The 23,378-nt window shown below is 41.1% G+C and overlaps 1 protein-coding gene across 1 annotated transcript in view; it reads right to left on the bottom strand.

The window, feature by feature from the left end:
* Positions 1–23,378, bottom strand: part of CEP85L (centrosomal protein 85L) — a 127,168-nt gene that overhangs the window by 81,090 nt on the left and 22,700 nt on the right. Inside the window, exon 2 of the mRNA XM_075862417.1 lies at positions 13,213–13,368. Coding sequence (XP_075718532.1) covers positions 13,213–13,368 — 156 coding nt within the window. The remainder of the gene's footprint in view (positions 1–13,212; positions 13,369–23,378) is intronic.

Below are 23,378 nucleotides of genomic sequence, written 5' to 3'. Positions count from 1 at the left end.
TCAGATTGCTTCTTCATTTTTTTTTTTTAAAAGGGCCTCTAATGAATGAAAGCTTGAACCTGATTGGTAGCTATGGACAACTACTCCAATTTTACTTGGCACCAGTTTCGATAAATCTCCTTTAAAATGTAAAAAAAACAAAAACTGATTTACAGCATTGGTACTCGTAGATGTTTTCATGCAGCTACAAGAGTAGAAATTCCAAACAAGTTCAAAAGGTCTGCAAGGAGTTTTAATGTGATTTTTTTTATTCCATTTCTGGTTTACAAATAGGATTTTATTTTTTGTTTCAATAATTTTTATTGAAGATTTTTAAGTAAGACAAACTATACATCAAACAGAGAAAATAACAGTCGGGGGCATTCCCCGTAAATCGAATCGTAACAGACAAATATCAAAATATATGATTTTTAATGAACATTTGCTAAGAATGTTGTATCAGATTTCCATGAACAGAAATCTCTGAGAAACGTCAGAGCGGTTTGATCGCTCCATAGAGTTGGTTCCTTCTGTTAATAACTAGACGACAGACTTCACCAATGTGATCTTCTCACATGTATCTATGACCTATCAGAAGATCATGATGACTGGATTTCTCCTTTATGCACCAGTACCCTGCAAAGTCACTAGTTATTGGAGGGTTGCTCTGTAAAGGTCCTTAGCACAGCTACTTTGTATGGATTAAAATTCCGTAAATGTAAAAATACATAGCGCTGAGGTAGTGCTAAATGATCGTCACGCTGTGGGCAGCACGTATAGGCACCACATTTTTACTCAATCTGAGGTGATCAGCTTGCAGGAAGGTCAGTAAGCAGAAGACTTCTGGCCATCCTCCCATTACAGCACATGTATGTTCTCCACAGATCATCTGTGTGGTAGGATTTGCATTTCGTGAATTCCAAGGAAGTGAAATGAATGGCATGTAGAGTATTTAGGGTCTTTCTATCCCAGGCCACCAGCAAGTGTGAGGAATCTTCAGCCATTGAAATTCTAAAAACAACAATGTTCCCAAAAATATATCTCAGCTCACAGTCTAGGTGTAAGCTCCATGAACAAGTCTGAACTCCTAAGCAAAGATTCCATTTCTACATGAAGTGATTTCAGGGAATTCCTGTGGTTTACAGTCATATCACTTCATTAGACAACATGTAAGGAGCGAAGTCATTGGACCTTATCGATCACAGATAAAACAAAAATGAAAACAAAATGTACAGCGCCGTAGTCAATCTTCACTAACTAAAAAGAACCAAAGTATAGTAATAGCATTAGAAGCTTTCCCTCTTCAGTACCCATCCTGTTTATTAACAGATTCAATCTCGAATACTGGATTTTCCTCGAACAGGTTTAAAGGGAACCTGTCACCAGCATTTCACCGATTGAACGTTACTTATCCCTGACTGGCCGCTGCTATCAAAAGTTGATTGCCGTTATCCCCTTTCCTAAACTCATCCTCCAAATGTAAATAACGGTCTACGAACATTTCGTGCCTTTTATCGTAATAATCCGGTGTCCCTTTGGGCGTACACACCACAAGAGGACATCAATGTACAAGCACGGGATTTTGTGTGTGCTGGGGAAGGCGAGGAGCTGTCAATCAAAAGTAAGGAGGCGGGGTAAACTCGGAAAGACTTGAGGAATGAAGATTTGACTATTTTATGCTCATTAGCATACGGTGTGGGAACACTAAAAAACGGAATACTAAAGCTACAGACTAAGAAGACAATTATAGGTTATATAGAAATGATTTTTCACCCACTACCACCAGGTATTGCTGGTTTAATAGGTGAAATGCGGGTGACAGGTTCCCATTAAAGATAAACTGTCACATTGACTGTGGGGTCTGCAGATTGATACTATATATAGCATTGTGGGACGATATTCAGTAAACCTTAATTTAATGATTTCGTCCTTGATCACTGTGGGTTTTATAAATCCAGGGGGCGAAGTGACTCAATGATTGACAGCCTGCCCTGCATGAGGGAGTAGGACCACCCTCTGGACTCCTAAATCCAGAATGAGCAGAGGTTTAGATCAATAGATGACAAGTTATACTGAATATTTTCCCACAAAACTATATAACAAAGCTTTATAACATGGCCACAGATCAGATATGTTCAATGTCACAGGTTGCCTTCAAAGGTTTAAGAAACAAATTTTAAAAACCATAAATTGGGAATTTTGGGTTGGAGAGGGAAACCTCAGTGCCCTTATTTTAAGGGGTTTGCCAGGACTTGAAAAAAGTATTTGCATTTATTCTCAGAGACAGCTCCCCATCTATCCATGGGCAGTGCCTGGTATTGCTGCTCATTCACACTCAAGTGAAAAGTGCTGAGTTGCAATACTAGACGTGGACAGACATGGCGATGTGTCTAGAAAAAAAAACAATATGTTTTTCCAGTTTTAGGGGGGATTCACACGAGCGTGATTTGGCAGCGTGTAGGGCGCGTGGTTTTCGCGCGGCACGCAATGCCCTATAGAAGTCTATGGGGCAGTACACACAGTCCGTGTATTTTGCGCAGCGTTTGTTCGCTGCGCAAAATACGCGACAGGTTCAATAACTCTGCGTATTTCACGCATCACGCACCCATTGAAGTCAATGGGTGCGTGAAAACCAGGCAGGTCGCACGGAAGCACTTCCGTGCGAACAGCGCACGAGCTGTCAAAAGGATGAATGGAAACAGAAAAGCACCACGTGCTTTTCTGTTTCCAAGCATCCAAACGGAGTGTCTTTGCGAGGAGCGAACCCCGACAACCGAAGCTAACTTCACCGGGTTCGGCCAAACTCGTTTTGGCCGAACCCGGCCAAAAAATTTCCGGTCCGCGACGTCGGGAGACATTCACTGTGCATGGTGCTGAAAGAGTTAAACTGTCCACCATGGACAGTGACTTGCGATCCCAAAATACATGAACCTGTAAAAAAACCTGAAGTTCTAACTTACCGATTACTCCTGTCTCCTTCCTGCAGTCCGACCTCCCGGGATGACACTTCAGTTCAAGTGACAGCTCCAGCCAATCACAGGCCAAGCACAGGCTGCAGCCAATCACAGGCTGCAGCGGTCACTTGGACTGCCGTGTCATCCAGGGAGGTGGGGCCCGATGTCAAGAGAGGCGCGTCACCAAGGACGCGTCACCAAGGCAACGGCCGGGAAGTTCTCGGTAAGTAGGAACTTTATCTTTTTTTTTACAGGTTTTTCGCTGTTGTGTTCGGCATTCACTGTCGAGGGTGCTGAAAGATTTAGCTCTTTCAGCACCTTGGACAGTGACGGGCGTCGACAAGCCTCATCTCTATGATGCCGGCTGCGCGAAAATCACGCAGCCGCGCATCAGACACGCATGACACACGCAGCTGTCAAATGGTTTTTGCGCTCGCAAAACGCCGCGTTGTTTGCGCGCGCAAAAATGCAACGTTCGTGTGAATCTGCCCTTAGACTGAATAAAAAGAACATATCTAGCTCCAAGGAACATTACATGGGCAGGCCATTCATTTCAATGAGAATTGTGTAATGTTTCCTTTTCCTGTGGAGGCGCTGCAGGGAAATTTAAAGGAACAGTGTCATCACAAATAATTTGTTTATATGTTAAAGATGTTAGTGCCTTAATATAAACGTTTATTTACATTTGTGTGTTTGTGTTTTACTGTTTCTTATTTTCACACTTTTTCTTCCCTATGGGGGCTGCCATTTTTTGTTCCATTTCTGTGTGTGTCGATTAACGACACACACAGACATGGAATACGGCAGCCACAGTCCCATAGGGACTGCGAACGGCTCCCGTCCCATTGACTGCCGTGTACGGCGTCTGTGTGGGAACTGCGCATGCGCCGCTCCCACACAGTCCTATTCGAAATTGGCGCCGTCCGGCGCCATTTTCCTGTGGACCGGAAGTCGCGGCTGGACAGTAATATTACTACTTCCGGTCGCGGCTTCCGGACAAGTGCACATGGAACAGCGGCAGCAAAGGGAGCGGACGGGCCGCGGCGGCAGGGACAGGTAAGCGATTTCAATGTATGTTAGTGTTTGTGTGTGTTTACTACTGCATGTAAACCTACTACACTGTGGGTTACCTCAAAAAATGGCGACACACAGTGTAGGAGGTTACACCGTTCAAACCCCTCGTTTATCCCGGCACTAGCCAGGATAAAGGAGGGGGGGATGCTGAGAGCTCACTAGAGCGATAGCTTTTAACCCAATGTTGCAATGCTGCAATTTTGGGAACTAGCTCCAAACAGCTCCATCTAGTGACCAAAAATGGGTAGTATTATAAATTTGAAAAAATTTATAATATTTCCTGACTCGCGAAAAAAATAAAAAAAATTTGAACAATGTTTAATCACCCACACACTAAATGTTTAAATTTTTAAAAAAAAACATGTTTTTGGGGCGACACCATGCCTTTAACTCTTGCTTCTGTGTTCCCACACAGTTTGCAGCAGTTTTCTGGGAACCCGAGCAGCAGGACACGATGTGCTCAGCTTATTGTCCCTAGCATCCAACCCCTTCCTGGAAAGGTTTCTAGGTCTGCTTGCTTGCATAACCTCAATTGCGATACCGAGATTATGGATTGTGCCCTGTTTTTCTTCTTCAATTTCAGGCTTTACTTGAAAACGTACTTTAGTAAGATAGTAGGATCCATCAGAGTAATTTTGCGTAGAAAGTAGTCTGGTGAAGAAGTCTCACTTTACTTTGAGCAGCACATCTGGTTATTAGTGCAATGATTCATAAGTGGAGCGGCCTCCCACACGGCCTGTCTCCATCATGTGTGGGAGTACACCGAATACAAGACGTCAATAACAGGCAGAAAAACTCATATTCATTTAAACAGACATTACATACCTTGGATAAAAGCATTTCTAAGAAAACAAGGGTTGGTTTGTTAACAAAGAATTAATATCAGTTGCAAAAACGGATATCAAAGTAAATCAAACACAGAACTATAAGGCCGGGTTCACATGTAGCATAAATACTGCAGGATAATACAGTAGCAGCAGAGTGGATGAGATTTGAACAAGTCTGATCCACATGCTGCGTAAATAAGCGGAAAAAATACACAGAAACTGACCTGCGGTGCGGTTCTTCAATCCTGCGATTCCGTCATAAAACGTCTGTGCTTCGGCGGCCTCCTGGGAGGACGTTTCATCCCATGTGACCGCTGCAGCCAAATCACAGGCTGTAGAGGTCACATGGGATGAAACATCCCAGGAGGCCGGGCTGCAGGACGGCAGAGGGACGTGTTGCTATGGCTACGGGTAAGTATGAATCTTTTTTTTTTTCCGTGCAATTTTCCGCAGCGGACATTCCGGGCGAAAAACTGCACCGCAATTTGGTGCGGTTTTTTGGCCAGAATTCCCTGCGGCGACCAGGCCGGATACGCGGTGTGCTTTAACGCATACCCCATAGGATACAAAGTTGCAAACTATTTCCACCACTCTTGATTTCTAATTAAAATTCACATTCAACATCCCTCAGAGTGAATGATCTTTCACAGCTCATGAAACGGTCAAATACGTCAGGATTACAAAACAACGATCAATCAGAATTTCCTAAATGATATAAGGGATTTTAATCTATTGTATCCAATTGTTCTGGCTCCACAGACACAACCAATGATTTTTTTTTTTATAACAATAATCGTTGCATCATACTAAAAATAATTTTTTATCTATAACTTTATGTAACATTTTCCATAGACAGATCAGCCGACAATCTTATGTGTATGGGAGCCACCCGAATCTCCCGTCGGCAGATGTCGGGTATAAAAAAATAAAAAAAGAACATTTAAAAAAAAAAAATCGGACAGGCATGTTGGATTTCAACATACCTGATCCTTTATTTCCACAGGAGATAAGCGGACGCTGGAGGTGTCTGGCAGCGGCTTATTCCCTTTTCCTCATTATGAGGTAGTCAGGAGAAATAACTTTCAGTCGACAGTTATTTAATATGTATGGCCATCTCAATTTAAAAAAAACAAAAAACACTCAGAGAACTTATGGAAGTATAAATAGAACCTATGCTTTTCTCGGTCAAGTTTTCTTTGCTCTTTAGTGGCCAAACTGGAATCCATCAGGTTGTGTTACAATATAGATCATAACAAACTGCTCATATCGGTCACAGCTCTTGTAAGGCCCTGTTCACACGGAAGAATTTTTGCAGCAGAATCCGCCACGGATTCCGCCTCTCATTCATTTCAATGGGAGTTAGATGCTTTCTTCAGATAGCGGGAAAAAGAAGCGTCCTGCTCAATCTTCTGGCTGATTCTTGGAGCAGAAATAATTCCGCGGCGGCACCCGCCACGCAAAATCCGCCGTGTGAACAGAGCCTAAAACAAAGAAGCCATAACAATAGTTGGACCAAGACTTAAAGGGATTGTCCCACGTTTATGGCAAATCCATGCCGTGTGAACATAGCCCAAGATGTGTTGAGTGCTGGTGAGAAGAAGTAGGTTCTATTGCACCAATTCCGATAGCTGGCCTGTACAATAGCGAGTATCATTCGGCCAGCCACCCGTGTACAAGGGGATCTGACCAGGGTGCATCATAAGTATGTAACGGAAATATCTAGACACAGGGGTATTTTTTTTTTTTTTTTTGCTGAATCCAATTGAAAAAGTGATAAGAAAATTTAAACATAAGGTATTTTCAGTACATCGTGCACACTAAAAAAAAAAAAACATTGAAACCAGTCATTTATCTTTCCGCTCAATACAATTCTACTTTTTACCGGAAGGTTTTCAAACATTTCAATGTAAATTCAAAACAACAAGTAAAACCATAATTTACCATGATATAAAAGGACTCACGTACGACGTCTGTTATAGTACATGTCCAGCTCCCGCACATTACGACATATAAGAGGAGCGTGGGGCAATAGAAAAGTCATGCGTCTCAAAGTAGTGAATTCGGAAACTGCAATCATAACTCGGTACAGAACAATACAGCGTTTCCTGTGTAACTATATGAACAGGAAGTCTTCGTTTTCAAACCTTATAAACTCGCTCGTGTCTTGCCAGCGTGCAAAGAAAATACCACAAATGTGAATTTAAATGTAACGGTAGAGAACTGAAGATGCAGTCAAACATGAAAAACAGGCTATACTGCTTTACATGAGGAACTGCGGACAGAAAATGATGCGTTTCCAGCGCTGACAAACAGAAGGCAGATTTTACTATACAAAGTTGAACCCATTCTATAATTATTCTGTTCAGTGATAAATCCTTTCCCAGCTCGTAATGGGGTTCTGTGCCCCCTTAGCAGCGATTAGGTCAAAATTCTGCTTTTTATATGCCCAAATCTCAGCACCTTTTGCAGGAATGGTGCGATTGTTGGTTCACAGTGGTCCTGCACATCAAAGACCTGTTGTCCTAAAGCCCCACCGCTGTCCTCTGAATAATTGGGATAGGGGCTATATTAAAAAGATGATTTTTTGTCCCGGAGCTCTATTTTATGAGCGTCTACCCATATTTACGCACTTCTTGAAGACTGTCAAAGAACACCAAAAAATAGTGAGGCCCCAAAATGAAATACAGGTTCTGCCCTTCATCTCCTACCCCGTATCCGTTTCATCTTCAGCACACATTCGCATTACCAGTTATCAGTTTCAAATCTTCAGCCGCTTTGTATGGAAAAGCAGTCACCTGCCACCACAAACAATATTTCCCACAAGATATTAAATACCATGATATCAATGACTTAGTAGTGGAAGGCCTACTGTATTATAGGGAGGGAGATCTATGCTTTGGATTCATGACAGTGACTGTTGCATGGTAAAAGAAAGATGTATTATGATATAAGAAATAAAAAGTAGAAAAACTAATAAAATGATTATAACAGTAATTAGAATCAGTACAGAAAAAGAGCAAAGTACCAGCACATCATAGGACAACACCCTGACCTACAGAGGTGAGGAAAGAAGTACAGGGAGAAAACTGCTGGTTTATGCTCACCTTGAGTTGCACTAGATAGACAACATTATAGAATCTTTTGGGGTACCCAGATAGGTCACCCCTGCACCCCCTTGCATGATCATTACGGTAATCACACAAAGGACCAAGACAGTAGTAGTCTGGAGTCCTTAGTTACAGAGCAATGAATGATGCAGAATTTCTGGGGCGGTCATATATGATATACCGCCTGGGACCGATAAAACAGTTCTTAGGACTACATCTGCAGTGCCTTGATCCTTACTCACAATGAATCATTCGCTTTGCGCGTATTGCTCTGTAACCAAGGCTCCAGCTTGTAATTGAAATAGTCTTACATGGTTAAAGCGTATTAACAGCTTAAAGGCATTAATAAAGGGATGCATCCACAGCATAAGGAGCGAATAAAACTGTGCCCAAATGCTATTTTCATGTTTAACACTCAATTATTGGGGCTCAGATCTGCTGGAATATTGGACTGCAATAACCGGTCACCTTTTCATCGTGCGGGCAATAAGCCAGAGAGGGAGACAAGCATTGCTTAGTGGCACTGCGTGTTCAGCCCCTTCTCATGGAGCAGATTAAAGTAGCAATTCCAGGAGGACCATCTGTGCAAACAAAAACCTATTAACAACAAAGAAACCAATCCCCATATAGTCCATATCACTTTGTTGATGTGACTACTTGATGCAAAAGTGTTTTAAAAACTTTTTAAGCTGCTCTGCTTAACCCCTTAATGACCGGGCATGTTTGTACCTTAATGACCAAGCCAGATTTGTCAAATCTGGTATGTCTGACTTTATCAGAGAATAACTCTGTGAAAGTTTTGAATATCCAAGTAATTCTGACATTGTTTTTTCGTCACATGTTGTACTTTATTTTAGTGGTAAAAGTAGACTGATACGATTTGCGGAAATTAAAAAATAGAAAAATGGAAGAAATTTTGTAAAAATTACCATTTTCCCCTATTTTTAACTGCAATATGTCACATATGTACACACATACAGTACAATTTTTTTAATTAAATATATATTTCTATCTCTTTACTCCATTTTGGCAGCACTTTTGAAAAAATAAAATAAATTTTCAGCAATTTAGAGGACTTACAAATTGAATAATAATTTTATAAATTTTGAAGTACATTTTGTTTTCCTGCACCAAGCCAGGTTTTTAGAGGCTCATAGGTCTCAGAGTGATGGAAACCCCCACAAATGACCCCATTTAGAAAACTAGACCCCTTAAGGTATTTACCTAAGGGTATAGTAAGTATTTTGACCCCACAGTTTTTTGCTAAATTTAATACATAGCAGGTGAAAAAAAAAAATTCACTTTTTTTCATAAAAGTATCAGTTTGAAGACCAATTTCTTTGTAAAGCGACCATGAGAATGAAGAAACACACCACAAAATCTATCACCCTGTTTCTCCTGTTTTCAAAAATACCCACATTGTGGCCCTAATGCGCTGCCTGGACACACGGCAGGACCCAAAAGGAAGGGAGCACCCGGAGGCTTTCAGGACTCATATTTTGCTTGAAAATGTTTTAGGCCCCACTGTACATTTGGAGAGGCTTTGAGCTGCCAGAACGATAGAAACTCCCCATAAACGACCCCATTTAGAAAACTAGACCCCATAAGGTATTTATTTAGGGGTATAGTAATTATTTTGACCCCACAGTTCTTTGCTAAATTTAATGCATATCAGGTGAAAAAAATAATAATTTCACTTTTTTCATAAAAGTATTTGTTTGAAGACCGATTTCTTTGTAAAGCGACCATGAAAATGAAGAAACACCCCCAAAATCTATCACCCTCTTTCTCCTGTTTTCAAAAATACCCACATTGTGGCCCTAATGCGTTGTTTGGACACACGGCAGGGCCCCAAAGGAAGGGAACACCCGGAGGCTTTCAGGACTCATATTTTGCTTGAAAATGTTTTAGGCCCCACTGTACATTTGGAGAAGCTTTGAGCTGCCAGAATGATAGAAACTCCCCATAAACGACCCCATTTCGAAAACTAGACCCCTTAAGGTATTTATCTAGGGGTATAGTTAGCATTTTGACCACACAGGTTTTTCGCTAAATATATTGAAATTAGTCTGTAAGAATTAAAATGTACTTTTTTTCTGAAACATAGAAATTTTTATTATTTACAAGGAATAACGAAGAAAATGCACCCCAACATTTGTAAAGCATCTTCTCCCGATTACGACAATACCCCATATGTGGTAATAAACTGCTGTTTGGACCCACAGCAGGGCTCAGAAGGGAAGGAGCGCCATTTGGATTTATGATTTTGCTGGAATGGTTTTCGGTGCCATGTCGCATTTGCAATGCACTGGAGGGACCAAAACAGTGGAAACCCACCAAAAGTGACCCCATTTTGGAAAAACCTTCAAGGAATTTTTCTAGGGGTATAGTGAGCATTTACACCCCACGGGTCTTTTGCAGAGTTTATTAGAATTAGGGCGCGAAAATTAATATCAACATTTTTTCCACTAAAATGTTGCATTTTCTCATTTTCACAAGGGATAAAGGAGGAAAAAAACAACCATTTTTTATAAAGCAATTTCTCCCGAGTACGGAAATACCCCACATGGGGTCATACGTTTTATCATTAGAAATGAATTAACCCTTTCAGGACTGATCCATTTTTTGCTTTCATATTTTAGATTTTCACTCCCCGCTTTCCAAGAGCCATAACTTCTTTATTTTTCCATCAATAGAGCTGCGTGAGGGCTTATTTGTTGCGGGACAATCTGTAGTTTTCATTGGTACCATTTTGGGGTACATGCGATTTTTTTTTATCACTTTTTATTAAATTTTTTTGCAATCCTGAGCAAAAAACAGGAATTCTGACACCGTTTTTTAGGTGTTTTTTTTGCGGCGCTCACCGTACGCTATAAATGACATTTTTACTTTATTCTGCGGGTTGGTACGATTACGGCGATACCATATGTATATAGGTTTGGTCCTTTTTTTTAGCGTTTGCACAATAAAATGACTTATTTATAAACCAAAAAAATTCTGTGTCACCATATTCTGAGAGCCATCATTTTTTAGTCAAAAAAGCTGTGTAAGAGCTTGTTTTTTGCGGGACGGATAGAAGTTTTTATTGGTACTATTTTCGGGTACATGCGACTTTTTGATCACTTTTTATTCTTTATTTAGGGAGCGGTGGTGACCCAAAAAAATTGCGATTCTGTCGTAGTTTTTTATTGATTTTTTTTGGGGTGTTCATCGTGCGGGAAAAATAACATTATAGTTTTATAGTTGGGTTCGTTACGAACGCGGTGATACCAAATATGTGTACTTTTTTAATGTATTCATTTTTTTTCTATAATAAAAGTCTTATTATAGGAAAAAAAGCATTTAGTGTTTATAGAACTTATAACTTTTATTTTTACACTTTTTTTAAAACATTACTTTTTTTAACTTTTTTAACTTGTCCCACTAGGGGACACTTAGTCTTGCAGCTTTGATCGCTGCTAGAGTACATTACACTACACACGTAGTGTAATGTACTCTGTCATTGTGACGTGACTGTCACACTGACAGGAAGCAGAGGAACGGCCGGACGCTGTTCCTCCGAGGCTTCCGTGCATGGCAACACGGAGGTCATTATCTGACCTCCGATTGCCGTGACAAGCATCGGTAGCCCCCACGATCACTTCGTGGGGGCTGCCGATGTGCTTCAAACCACTTAAATGCGGCAACGGCAATCCGTCGCCGCACTTAAGGCGTTAACTGCCGAAATCAGCGGCGATGGTCCGCTGTCCGGCGAGACTGATGTCTCAGCTGTCGGGGACAACTGTCAGCGTGGGTCTGTCACTCTGTGTTTACACAGAGTGACAGTTTGAAATGCGGACGAAAATGAACGTCATGGTGCGGGAACTAGCAGCCGACAATGACGTTCATTTTCGTCCTTGGTCGTTAAGGGGTTAAAGCGAATGTATCACCTATTTTTTTATTTATTTTCTTTTTACAAAATTAAAACAGTAGGTCAAACATTTTTTTTTCAGATTTTAGACTTTTTTTAAAATCTATTTTTTGTACATGACTATAAGGGCAGCCATGAGCAGCTGCTTTGCTCTGTTCACAGCATGTAAACAGGAGGGAACCAATTGACTGCTTTGGGAGCATTTTCTAGGCATGCTCTGTGAGAAGTGCAGAAGTCATTGTGCAACACTTATTGTCAATGGTGGATCCTGCCTGATCTTTCATTGTAATCCTGCCTGGGATGATAATGTGAGGACTGCTGAGAAGTGATCTCTACAGAACAGGAAGTGTCAGCCTATTGTCAATGGTGGATCCTGTGTTATCTGTATATAGAGGTGTTACCTTTCATTGTAATCCTGCCTGGGATGATAATGAGATGACTGCTGAGAAGTGATCCCTACAGAACAGGAAGTGTCAGCCTATGGTCAATGGTGGATCCTGTGTTATCTATATAGAGGTGTTACCTTTCATTCTAATCCTGCCTGGGATGATAATGAGATGACTGCTGAGAAGTGATCTCTACAGAATAGGAAGGGTCAATGGTGGATCCTGTGTTATGTATATAGAGGTGTTACCTTTCATTGTGATAATGAGATGACTGCTGAGAAGTGATCTCTAAAGAACAGGATGGGTCACTCTAGTATGAGGCTCAGCAACCATAGTGAATACTGCAAGATTTTAGGATTATTTTTTTTATATAGATAATGACAGAAAAAAATATATGTTTAATATAAAAACTTGATTTAAACAATAGCTCACTTTCTGATGACACTTTCCCTTTAATTTTTGACTAGACTTCTTAAAACCCTTTATTCCAGCATTTTACCGTATAAAAAAAATAGAGACGTGTAATGCTTCTTTCTGCCTTAGTACTATAAAATAATCTGGAATTTCACAAAACCAGAAGCAAAAAAGACTGCGTAGAGAAAATCTATTAAAGTAACAGTAGCATATGTTATGTTTTTTTTATATCATTTCAAGTAGGTTCTCTACCGTTACAAGTAAACTTTACTTTTTTTTTTTGGTAGTCTGATAATCCAGAATATTTGACACTCTAGCAAACATCAGATCTTGCAAGATAAAAGGAGTTTTCTGTATACTGGTATTTCCTGCACCACCCTTACACACATTTATTTTCCAGATTGAAGCTCTGAGTAGTTGCTATGCCCTTCGTATGGATAGATACACCCTAAATCACTCTGTATATGGCTATTTGTCCTTTATTCAAAGTAACCACAAAATTGGAAGTGTTCAAGGTTTATGGATACAGCTTCAGGGACAAAAGGTTAAAATAGTACTCACCTTCCAGACTGTCTGAACAAGAGGTTCCTATGCCAGTATCACCACTGTCAGAAGTAATGCTGTGTCTCCGTGTGTGGCTAGTTCTGCCACTCGGTGGGGCAACGGAAGAATGCCACAGTGAACTTGTAAGCCACCCAGATGTGGGAAAATCGGTGCCTGAAGACATAACAGGAGAAGGATTTAATTTAAAAAAAATTGTTATATTGAGCACAAAATACCCATTCAAAACATAAAACCGATAAACATAAATCAATAATCCAAGTGCTGAACTTGAATGGGGCTGAGCAGCAGTACTAGGTGCAGGTGTACAGGTGCCCTGATGTGTCTGAAGAAATATTGGAGGGGCCGCAGTGATCCAGAGAGCAGCGGGAGCCACTTCGGTTTGCTGATCAGTTGTGGTCCACTATTGCCTTATGGACAAGAAACCCATCTTTCTGCATGGATTCCAAATTGCCAAAATGTACCACCACCGTAAAGGGACATTATAAAGAAAGACTATTAAAGAGAGCACCGTACGCACATACACATTTTATTACATTTTCTATAGCAGTCTGGTCCCAGGCAGCAGGGCAAATCCTAAAACATTTCACACACTCGTTGCTTTGTTGTTATTTTTTACAAACGATGGCATCTCCCTGACATAAGGAATACAACAGTTATGTGACAGTGCTGTTTTATCCAACAAGTAGGTTTAGAAGCATGTACCTTCATAAAACATACCCTTTAAAAGGGTATAACAAACTTTGAAAGACATTTCACATGTATAGATAAAATCCACATAAAAGCAGAGTATTTTTGTAGATACCCTTAATTGTTTAGTTGGCGCTGATCCTGAGTTAGTTTTTTTTATAGTCCAGAGCTGAAATCACAATTCTGCTGGTTGTCCTAGGAAACCGTCGACAAGCGTGTCATGCTATGCATTTCAACAGCTTAAACTAGCTCCTATAATGCAGGGGGTTCGTAAATTCATCCTACATGAAAATGTAAAAGATTGCAAATCCCCCAGAGCAAGCTCTACGCACATATAGATCCAGCAGGCTGGACTTTTTTGGAGAAATTACTGCTCGAACAATTAAGATTCATACCATGATCATGCACAGATGAGAAGACATTCTGCTTTGTTGAACACTCCATATGTCTAACTAGTAACAGTGGCATAAACGACTCTATATTGAAGAGTACGGAATGAGCCGAGTATCCATCTGATATTTATTACAGTTGTAGATCACAATTGCATTACATCATCTGTCGCTGCAAACATTCGTATGTAATGACTTCATCAAGCAGATTGAGTCTGTATGAGGGCTTTAGTATGTAACCCTGGACTTGGCACTAGTGGCACATGGGTTTACCGGTTACTTTTCTTGTATTATATTAATTTATCTGCATGTACACCGTTGCGGAGTAACGGCACAGCATAGCTGGTCACCTACACAGCAATGTGTGCATGGATAGTAGTGTCCACCCCACCTACTCCCATAATTTATACAGAAGAGTCCTAAAAATACTCACTGTAGAATTTTGTATAGGATACTCTCCAGGTATACAGTTTAAGGCTGGGTTCACACAGAGTTTTTTGCAGGCAGATTTTGCAAAGCTTGCACGCCGATTTTCGCCCATGGCCATTAAGCGCCGCAGGCAAAAAACGCCGCAAAATATGCTTTCTCTGCCTCCCATTGTTGTCAGTGGGAGGTCAGAGATGTAAACGCCCGAAGATAGGGCATGTCGGTTTTTACCTGCAAGCCGTTTTTCCCGCTCGCGAGAAAAAAACGCATCCGCCTCCCATTGAAATCAATGGGAGGCATTTTCGGCGCGTTTTCCAAAGTGGTTTCCGCGTCAAGAAACGGGTCAAAAAACTCAGTGTGGACTGACCCTTAGCCCTGATCACATCACGTTTATGGTCTGCGTACCTCGAGAAAGCTCAAGATGCACATGTTAAATGTGTCCATATGGTTCCATTGTCAGACAGAGTGTACTTTTGGCCTCCGTCTGAATGGTATACGTCAGCCTAAAAAAAAAAATAGAGTAGACCACGCTATTCTATCCCACGGAGTCCAGTAAGAAAAAAACAATATTTCACAGTAGCCTATGGGTGATGTAGTGCATACATGACAGGCCTCTGTTAAACCCATACAACATGTGCATTTCAAGACGCATCCATTAAACGGATGCCATTTGTAGCCAACGAGTAAAAGATGTGTTAAACTAATGCCTAACACTGGAATCTGTCACCCACAGGCGTTTCACAAATACATCATTAAATGGGTCATGAGAGTTCATTATGTATCTGTTTAATGTATATTAGAACTTATAAAAGCCTAAGGGTGATCGGGGTGCTTTTTTCATATAGCCTATGGGTGACAGGAGATTTTTCCAGCGTAAACATCAACATGATGTTAATGGGGCCTAATACATGTATCATTCACATTAGTAGTATCTTTCGCTGTACATCAAGCCTCATGGATTCTTCCAGTTTAAGAACAGTTTTAGCATTGACTTTTCTGCATTATTTAATCGCCCATCCGCATAACAGATTGCTGACGTAACCAGTATAGCAGCACTGGGGATATATATATATATATAAGCAGGAAAGGGATATATATATAAAATCTAACACACATAGTAAAATATGCTAAGCAGGCCAAACACTTATTTAACGTCTGTATGACATCATCTCTACGGAGGTGCAGTGGAGGCTGACCACAACACTGGAAGGCTGCCATTTGGAAAGCGGTGCTATAATTATACGTTTCTTTTGTTTCTTTATTTACTGTAGCCATAATTTTACCCATTTTCTTTTCCCGTGTTGATGATATATACAAGAGTTGGATTACAAATTTTTAGTAAATTAAAACTTTATTTGGATAGGTTATCAAATATATGTAAACGTATTCTATATGCAGAGCTGAGCCAAGCCAAGAGCAAAAGTAGTCCATACACCCATTAGTAGGGAATTCTGGGCGAAAAACCTCACCAAGCTGTGGTGCAGCTTCTCGCCTGGAATGTCCGCTGCGGAAAACTGCAGGAGACCGCTGCAGCCTGTGATTGGCTGCAGTGGTGATCACATTGAATAAAACGTCATCCCAGGAGGCAGGCCTGGAGGAAGAAACACAGACTCCTGGGTAAGTAGAAGTTTTGATTTTTTTTGTCCCCGCCGCAAATAGCAGTTGTTGCGGGTTTGACTTCCCCATTGAAATCAATGGGGAAAACCTGCTAATACAAAGGTCAATTTCTGAGCGTATTTTCCGCTCAGTATTTACGCAGCCTGTGGATGAGATTTGTTTTATTTCATCCACTTTGTTGCTACTGAATTTCCGCAACTAATTCCGTTGCGGAAAATCCACAGTATTTACGCAACGTGTGAACTGACCCTAAAAGGGCTATTAGTATCTAAATTTCTCAATTATTTTCTATAGATGTTAAGCCACTAAAAATCTGGTTAGGTCCTGGACTGGTCTTTGGGATTCATTATGATACACAAACTATGTAGTGTGGGCACCTACATTTGTCTTCATAATTTATACCCAGTCAAAATGGTTGCTAAGCAACAGGTAATGCAAGAGAAATATAAATATATCAGTTTATGTTCTTAACCCGTTAGTGACCGGCCCATCGTGTTTCTACGTCGGTCACTAACGGGCCTTATTCCGATGCCATAGACTTTTTACGTCGCGGAATCGGAATAAGTTTACAGAGCAGGGAGCTGTCAAATCTCCCTGCTCTCGGCTGCTAGAGGCAGCTGAGGGCTGGGAGCGTCCCTGCTCTGCCGTGTGAGATCGATATTAGTATCACACGTTTAACCCCTCAGATGCGGTGCTCAATAGCGAGCACCGCATCTGAGTGGTTTTGGAGAGAGGGAGGGAGCTCCCTCTCTCCCCCACCGACACCCGGCGATACGATCGCCGAGTGTCTGTGTCTCTAATGGCAGCCGGGGGTCTAATAAAGGCCCCCAGGCTGCCTGGAGCGAATGCCTGCTAGATCATGCCGCAGGCATGACCTAGCAGATGCCTGTCCGTGTTAAACGGACAGGCAGTAATACACTGCAATACAAAAGTATTGCAGTGTATTATAAATGCGATCGCAGAATCGCATATTATAGTCCCCTAGTGGGACTAGTAAAAAAGTGAGAAAAAAGTTTAATAAAGTTAATTTTAAAAAAAAATGTGAAAAAAAATGAAAAACCCAGCTTTTCCCCTTACAAAATGCTTTACTATTAAAAAAACAAAATAAAGTTAAAAAGTTACACATATTTGGTATCGCCGCGTCCGTAACGACCCCGACTATAAATCTATTACATTATTTAACCCGCACGGTGAACGCCGTAAAAAAAAAAAAAAAAACTATGGAAAAATTGCTGTTTTCTGTGAATACTGACTTTAAAAAAAATGTAATAAAAAGTGATCAAAAAGTCGCATCTACTCCAAAATGGTACCAATAAAAACTACAAGTCGTCCCGCAAAAAAAAAGCCCTCATACAACCGCATCGGCGAAAAAATAAAAACGTTACGGCTCTTCAAATATGGAGACACAAAAACAAATAATTTTGAAAAAAAAGTGTTTTTACTTTGTAAAAGTAGTAAAACATACGAAAACTATACAAATTTGGTATCGTTGCAATCGTAACAACCCGCTGAATAAAGTTATTGTGTTATTTATACCACACGGTAAACGGCGTAGATTTAGGACGCAAAAAAGTGTGGCGAAATTTCTGATGTTTTTCTATTCCCCCCCAAAAAAAGTTAATAAAAGTTAATCAATAAATAATGTCCCCCAAAATGGTGCTATTAACCCCTTGAGTACCCAGCTCATTTTGGCCTTGAGGACCAGACCCATTTTTTCAAATCTGACATGTATCACTTTATGTGGTAATAACTCCGGAATGCTTTTACCTATCCAATTGATTCTGAGATTGTTTTCTCGTGACATATTGTACTTTAGTTTAGTGCAAAAATTTGGACGATAAATTCATTGCTTATTTGTGAAAAACACCAACATTTAGCGAAAATATGAAGAAATTATGATTTTTCCAATTTTAAATGTATCTGCTTGTAAAACAGATGGTAATACCACACAAAATAGTTACCAATTAACATCTCCCATATGTCTACTTTATGTTTGCATCGTTTTTTGAACATCCTTTTATTTTTCTATGACCTCACAAGGCTTAGAACTTTAGCAGCAATTTCTCATATTTTTAAGAAAATTTCAAAAAGCGATTTTTTCATGGACCAGTTCAGTTCTGAAGTGGTTTTGAGGGCCCTATATATTAGAAACCCCCATAAAACACCCCATTTTGAAAACTGCACCCCTCAAAGTATCCAAAACAGCATTCAGAAAGTGTTTCAACCCTTTAGGCGTTTTACAGGAATTGAAGGAAAGTAGAGCTGAAATTTTCAAATTTCATTTTTTTTTACAAAATTCATATGTAATACATTTTCTTCTGTACCACAGAAGGTTTTACCTGAGAAACGCAACACAATATTTATTGCCCAGATTCTGCAGTTTTTAGAAATATCCCACACGTGGCCCTAGTGCGCTAATGGACTGAAACACAGGCCTCAGAAGCAAAGGAGCTCCTAGAAGATTTTGTGGAAACCCCCAAAAGTGACCCCCATTTTTTAAACTAAACCCCTCAGGGAATTTATCTAGGGGTATAGTTAGCATTTTGACCCCACAGGTATTTTGCTATATTTTCTAGTTAGTCTGTGAAAATGAAAATCTACTTTTTTTCTGGAAAAACGTAAAAATTTCTAATTTTTGCAAGAAATAAAGGAGAGAAAGCACCCCAACATTTGTAAAGCAATTTCTCCTGATTACGGAAATACCCCATTATGTGGTAATAAACTGCTGTTTGGACCCACGGCAGGGCTCAGAAGGGACGGAGCACCATTTGGATTTTGCAGCTCAGATTTTGCTGAATTGGTTTCTGGGGGCCATGTCGCATTTGCAGAGTCCCTGAAGTACCAGTACAGTAGAAATTCCCCAGATGTGATCCCAATTTGGAGACTATACCCCTGAAAGAATTATATTAGAGGTGTAGTGAGCATTTTGAGCCCTCAGGTGTTTTATAGATCTTATTAGAATTGGTCCGTGAAAATGAAAACATTTTTTTTTTCCAATAACCTGTAGCTTTAGCTCAGAATTTTTCATTTCCACAAGGAATACAGGAGAAAAGACACCCCAAAATGTGTTACACAATTTCTCCTGATTACGGAAATACCCCATATGTGGTTGTAAACGGCTATTTGGACATACGGCAAGGGTCTAAACGGAAAAAGTGCAATTTCGTTTTTGGAGTGGAGATTTTACAAAATTTGTTTTTGACGCCATGTTGCATTGCGCTGAGGTACGAGTACAGTGAAAACTCCCGAGAAGTGACCCCATTTAGGAAACTACACCCCTCAAAGAATTCATCTAGAAGTGTAGTGAGCATTTTGACCCCCAAAGGTTTTGCAGAAATTAGTGCACAGTGGATGTTGCAGATTGAAAATTGACATTTTCCACAGATATGCTATTTCAGTGCCCAATGCGTTGGGCCCAGCTTGTACCACCGGAGACATACGCCCCATAAATTGTTAAGCGGTTCTCCAGAGTACGGTAATACCCCATATGTGGTCATAAACCGCTGTTTGGGCACACTGCCAGGCCCAGAAGGAGCGCCATTTGGCTTTTGGAGCGCAGATTTTGTTTAGTGTTTTACTGGTGTTTCAGTTTATAATGTGGGGGCATATGTAATCTGTGCGGAGTACATACATTTTTTGCGTGACACACTGTCGTTTTTATTGGTACCATGTTTGGCTACGCGCGACTTTTTGATCACTTTTTATTCCATTTTTTTGGAAACAACGTGACCAAAAAAGGAAATTCTGCCATTGTTTTTTATGGTATTTTTTTTACGGTGTTCACCGTGCGGGATAAATAATAAGATATTTTTTTAGGTCAGGCCGATACGAACGCGGCGATACCTATTATGTCTAGTTTTTGTCTTTTTTTTAAATTTTTTTCTAATTATAAAGGGCTTGGTCAGGGAAACAAGGCGATTATTGTTTTTATTACGTAAAACTTGTATTTATTTATTTATTTAAAACTTTTTTTTTACTTTTTTTTCACTTTTTATTTTACACATACTAGGGGACTGGAAGATCTGATCTTCTGATCCCCTGTACAATACACTGCACTACTTCTGTATGTACTGATGTAGTGCAGTGTATTGTAACTGTCACTTTACAACTGACAGTTGAGCCTATTATGTCCTGCCTTGGGCAGGACCGAATAGGCTCCCGTACCTGGCAACCAGGAAGCCGTTGCTAGGCTTCCTGGTTGCCATTGCAACCATCAGAACCCCGCGATTTTTCGCGGGGGGGGGGGCAATGGGGTGCAGAGGGAGCCCCCTCCCTCTGTATCAATCACTTAAATGCCGCTGTCGCTATTGACAGCGGCATTTAAGGGGTTAAACTACAGCGATCGGAGAGGACAGTGATCGCTGTAGTTGCAGTGGGATGTCGGCTGTATATTACAGCCGTCATCAGATGAAGATGGAGCGAGCACAGCTCCTGTGCCCGCTTCATCCTCAGGGCGTTACTATACGCCCATTTTCGGGAAGGGGTTAATAAAAATAGTGTTTTGTTTTTTTACACCGCTTTCTCTGATCTCCTCACGTATCTCACAGAAGTGAGGAGATCAGAGAAAGTGACAGGAGCTTTCTCCTGCAGAAAACGTCACAGACGGCTGTGATTGGTCAGTCTTCAGAGACTGACCAATCACAGCAATCGCCGGCATTGGGGACTGCTAATTGGTCCCCAGGCCGGTAGCAGAGACGGTTAGCTGTCAATGACAGCTGCCGCCGCTGTTCTGTCACTATGTGATTTCACATAGTGACAGTTTATTCCTGCGCCGTAATAGTACGTCGAAGGTACGCTGGAATAAGCGGCCAGCGACGTACTATTACGTCGAAGGTACGCAAGGGGTTAAAAAATACAACTTGTCCCACAAAAAACAAGACCTTATACAGCTATGTCGACGCAAAAATAAGAAGGTTATAGCTCTTGAAATGCGACGATTGAAAAACGTAAAAAATAGCTTGGTCATTAAGGTTTAAAATAGGCTGGTCATTAAGGGGTTAACCAGGGCAAAACCATGAAAGACTTCATAAAACAACAACAATCTACATGCCTTCAAAGACTAGGGCTTCGTTCACATCTGCATTGGGGTCCCGTTCTGTCGGAGCTTTCCGTCGGAACGGGACCCTGAACAGACACAAACGGAAACCAGGGGTTTCCATTACTATTTATTTCAATGGTGGCGGATCCGGTGCCCATGGTTTCCATTTGTCTCTGTTGTGCAATGGACCCATCGTTTTGCCAGAAGCAATAGCGTAGTAGACTACGCTATTGCTTCCACTAAACAACGGGTCTGGTGCACAACAGAGACAAATGGAAAACATGGGCAACGGGTCCGTCACCATTGAAATAAATGGTGATGGAAATGGAAACCTCTGGTTTCCGTTTGTGTCTGTTCAGGATTCCGTTCCGACGGAAAGCGCAGACGGCATGTCAGAACAGGACCCCAACGCAGATGTGAACAAAGCCTTAACTGTATCAATCCGTTACTGCATTTTGTATTATATACATCGTTAAATGGCTTAAAAATTTTGCTGTCAAGCAATGGGATATATTGGGCAGCAAGTAAACAGTCAGTCCTTGAAGTAGATGTGTTGGAAACATGAAAAACGGGTAAGTGTTAGTATCTTAGCAACTTTGATCAAAATGGGTTAAGAAAAAAAATTAATAAAAAAAAAAGGCCAAAATGAGATGGGTAGACGACCTAGATGGCATCTCTTGTGGGATATTCCCGGTATCTAGTGGTTAGTACCTATCAAAAGTGATCCGAGGAAGGACAACCAGTGGACTGGCCACACGGTCATAGGCACACAAGACTCATTGATGTGCGTGGTGAGCGAAGGATAGCTCGTCTGGTCCAATCAGACAGAAAAGCTACTGTATGTAGACAAACCGCTGAAAAAGTTCATTCTGGTTATGATAGAAAAGTGTGGGAACACACAGTGCATCACAATTCGCTGCATTTTGGGGCTGCGTACCCGATAACTGGTCAGAGTGCCCATGCTGACCCCTGTCACTGCTGAAAGCGCCTAGAATGAGCATCATGGACCATGGAGCAATGGAAGAAGGTACCTGGTCTGATAAATCATGTTTCTTTTACATCACGTGGACGGCCGGGTGTGTGTGCGTAGCTTACCTTATGGCACCAGGATGCACTATAAGAAGAAGACAAGCTATCAGAGGCAGCGTAATGCTCAGGGCAACGTTCTGCTGGGAAACTTTTGGTCCTGGCATTCATGTGGATGTTACTTTGACACGCACCACCTTCCTAAACATTGTGGCAGACCAAGTACACCCCTTCAACGGTTTTACCTAATGGCAGCGGTCTCTTTCAGGAGGAGAATGCGCCTTGCCACACGGAAAAAAATTGTTCAGGAACGGTTTGAAGAACATGACAAAGAGTTCACAGGACTTAAATAATCTGCTGCAAACATCTTGATACTACAGGACACCTTCAGAGGTTTTGTGGAGTCCATGCCTCGACGGGCCAGTGTTTTGGAGTCACGAAGGGGGGGTACACAATATTAGACAGGTGGTTTTAATATTATGGCTCAGCAGTATATATTACTTTTCCAAGCTCTTTGAATAAAAAGAAGGCCTATTGATTTGCGAAATGAAAGACGCATCAAAACAGAATCCTAACGTAAAGGGATTTTTCCCATCAGGGACATTTATGGCATATCGTCAGATCATGCGGGTCGCACCTATCTATAGAACAGGGCCCCCTAAACCCCATTCTACCTTCATGCCACTTGTGATTTCCGAGCATGTAAGCAGAAAACTCCCATAGAAGTGAATGGCAGTTACGGAAACAGCGTAGCTCAGCGAGTTTGCTATTTTCGACTTACAGAAAGGTAGAATGGGGTTTAGGCGGCCCGCGTTCTAGAGATAGGTGCGGGACCCGCATCTATCTGACATTTATGGCATATCCTATGGATATGCCATAAATGTCCCTGATGGGAGAACCCCTTTAAAGGGAACCTGTCACCAGCATTTCATCTATAAAACCAGCAATACCTGGTGGTAGTGGGTGAAAAATCATTTCTA

The sequence above is a fragment of the Rhinoderma darwinii genome, chromosome 4, assembly GCF_050947455.1.
Source record: "Rhinoderma darwinii isolate aRhiDar2 chromosome 4, aRhiDar2.hap1, whole genome shotgun sequence".
In the NCBI taxonomy this organism is placed as follows: Eukaryota; Metazoa; Chordata; class Amphibia; order Anura; family Rhinodermatidae; genus Rhinoderma; species Rhinoderma darwinii.
Note: the sequence above shows the minus strand (reverse complement) of the source record. Positions and strands in the feature narration are given on the sequence as shown.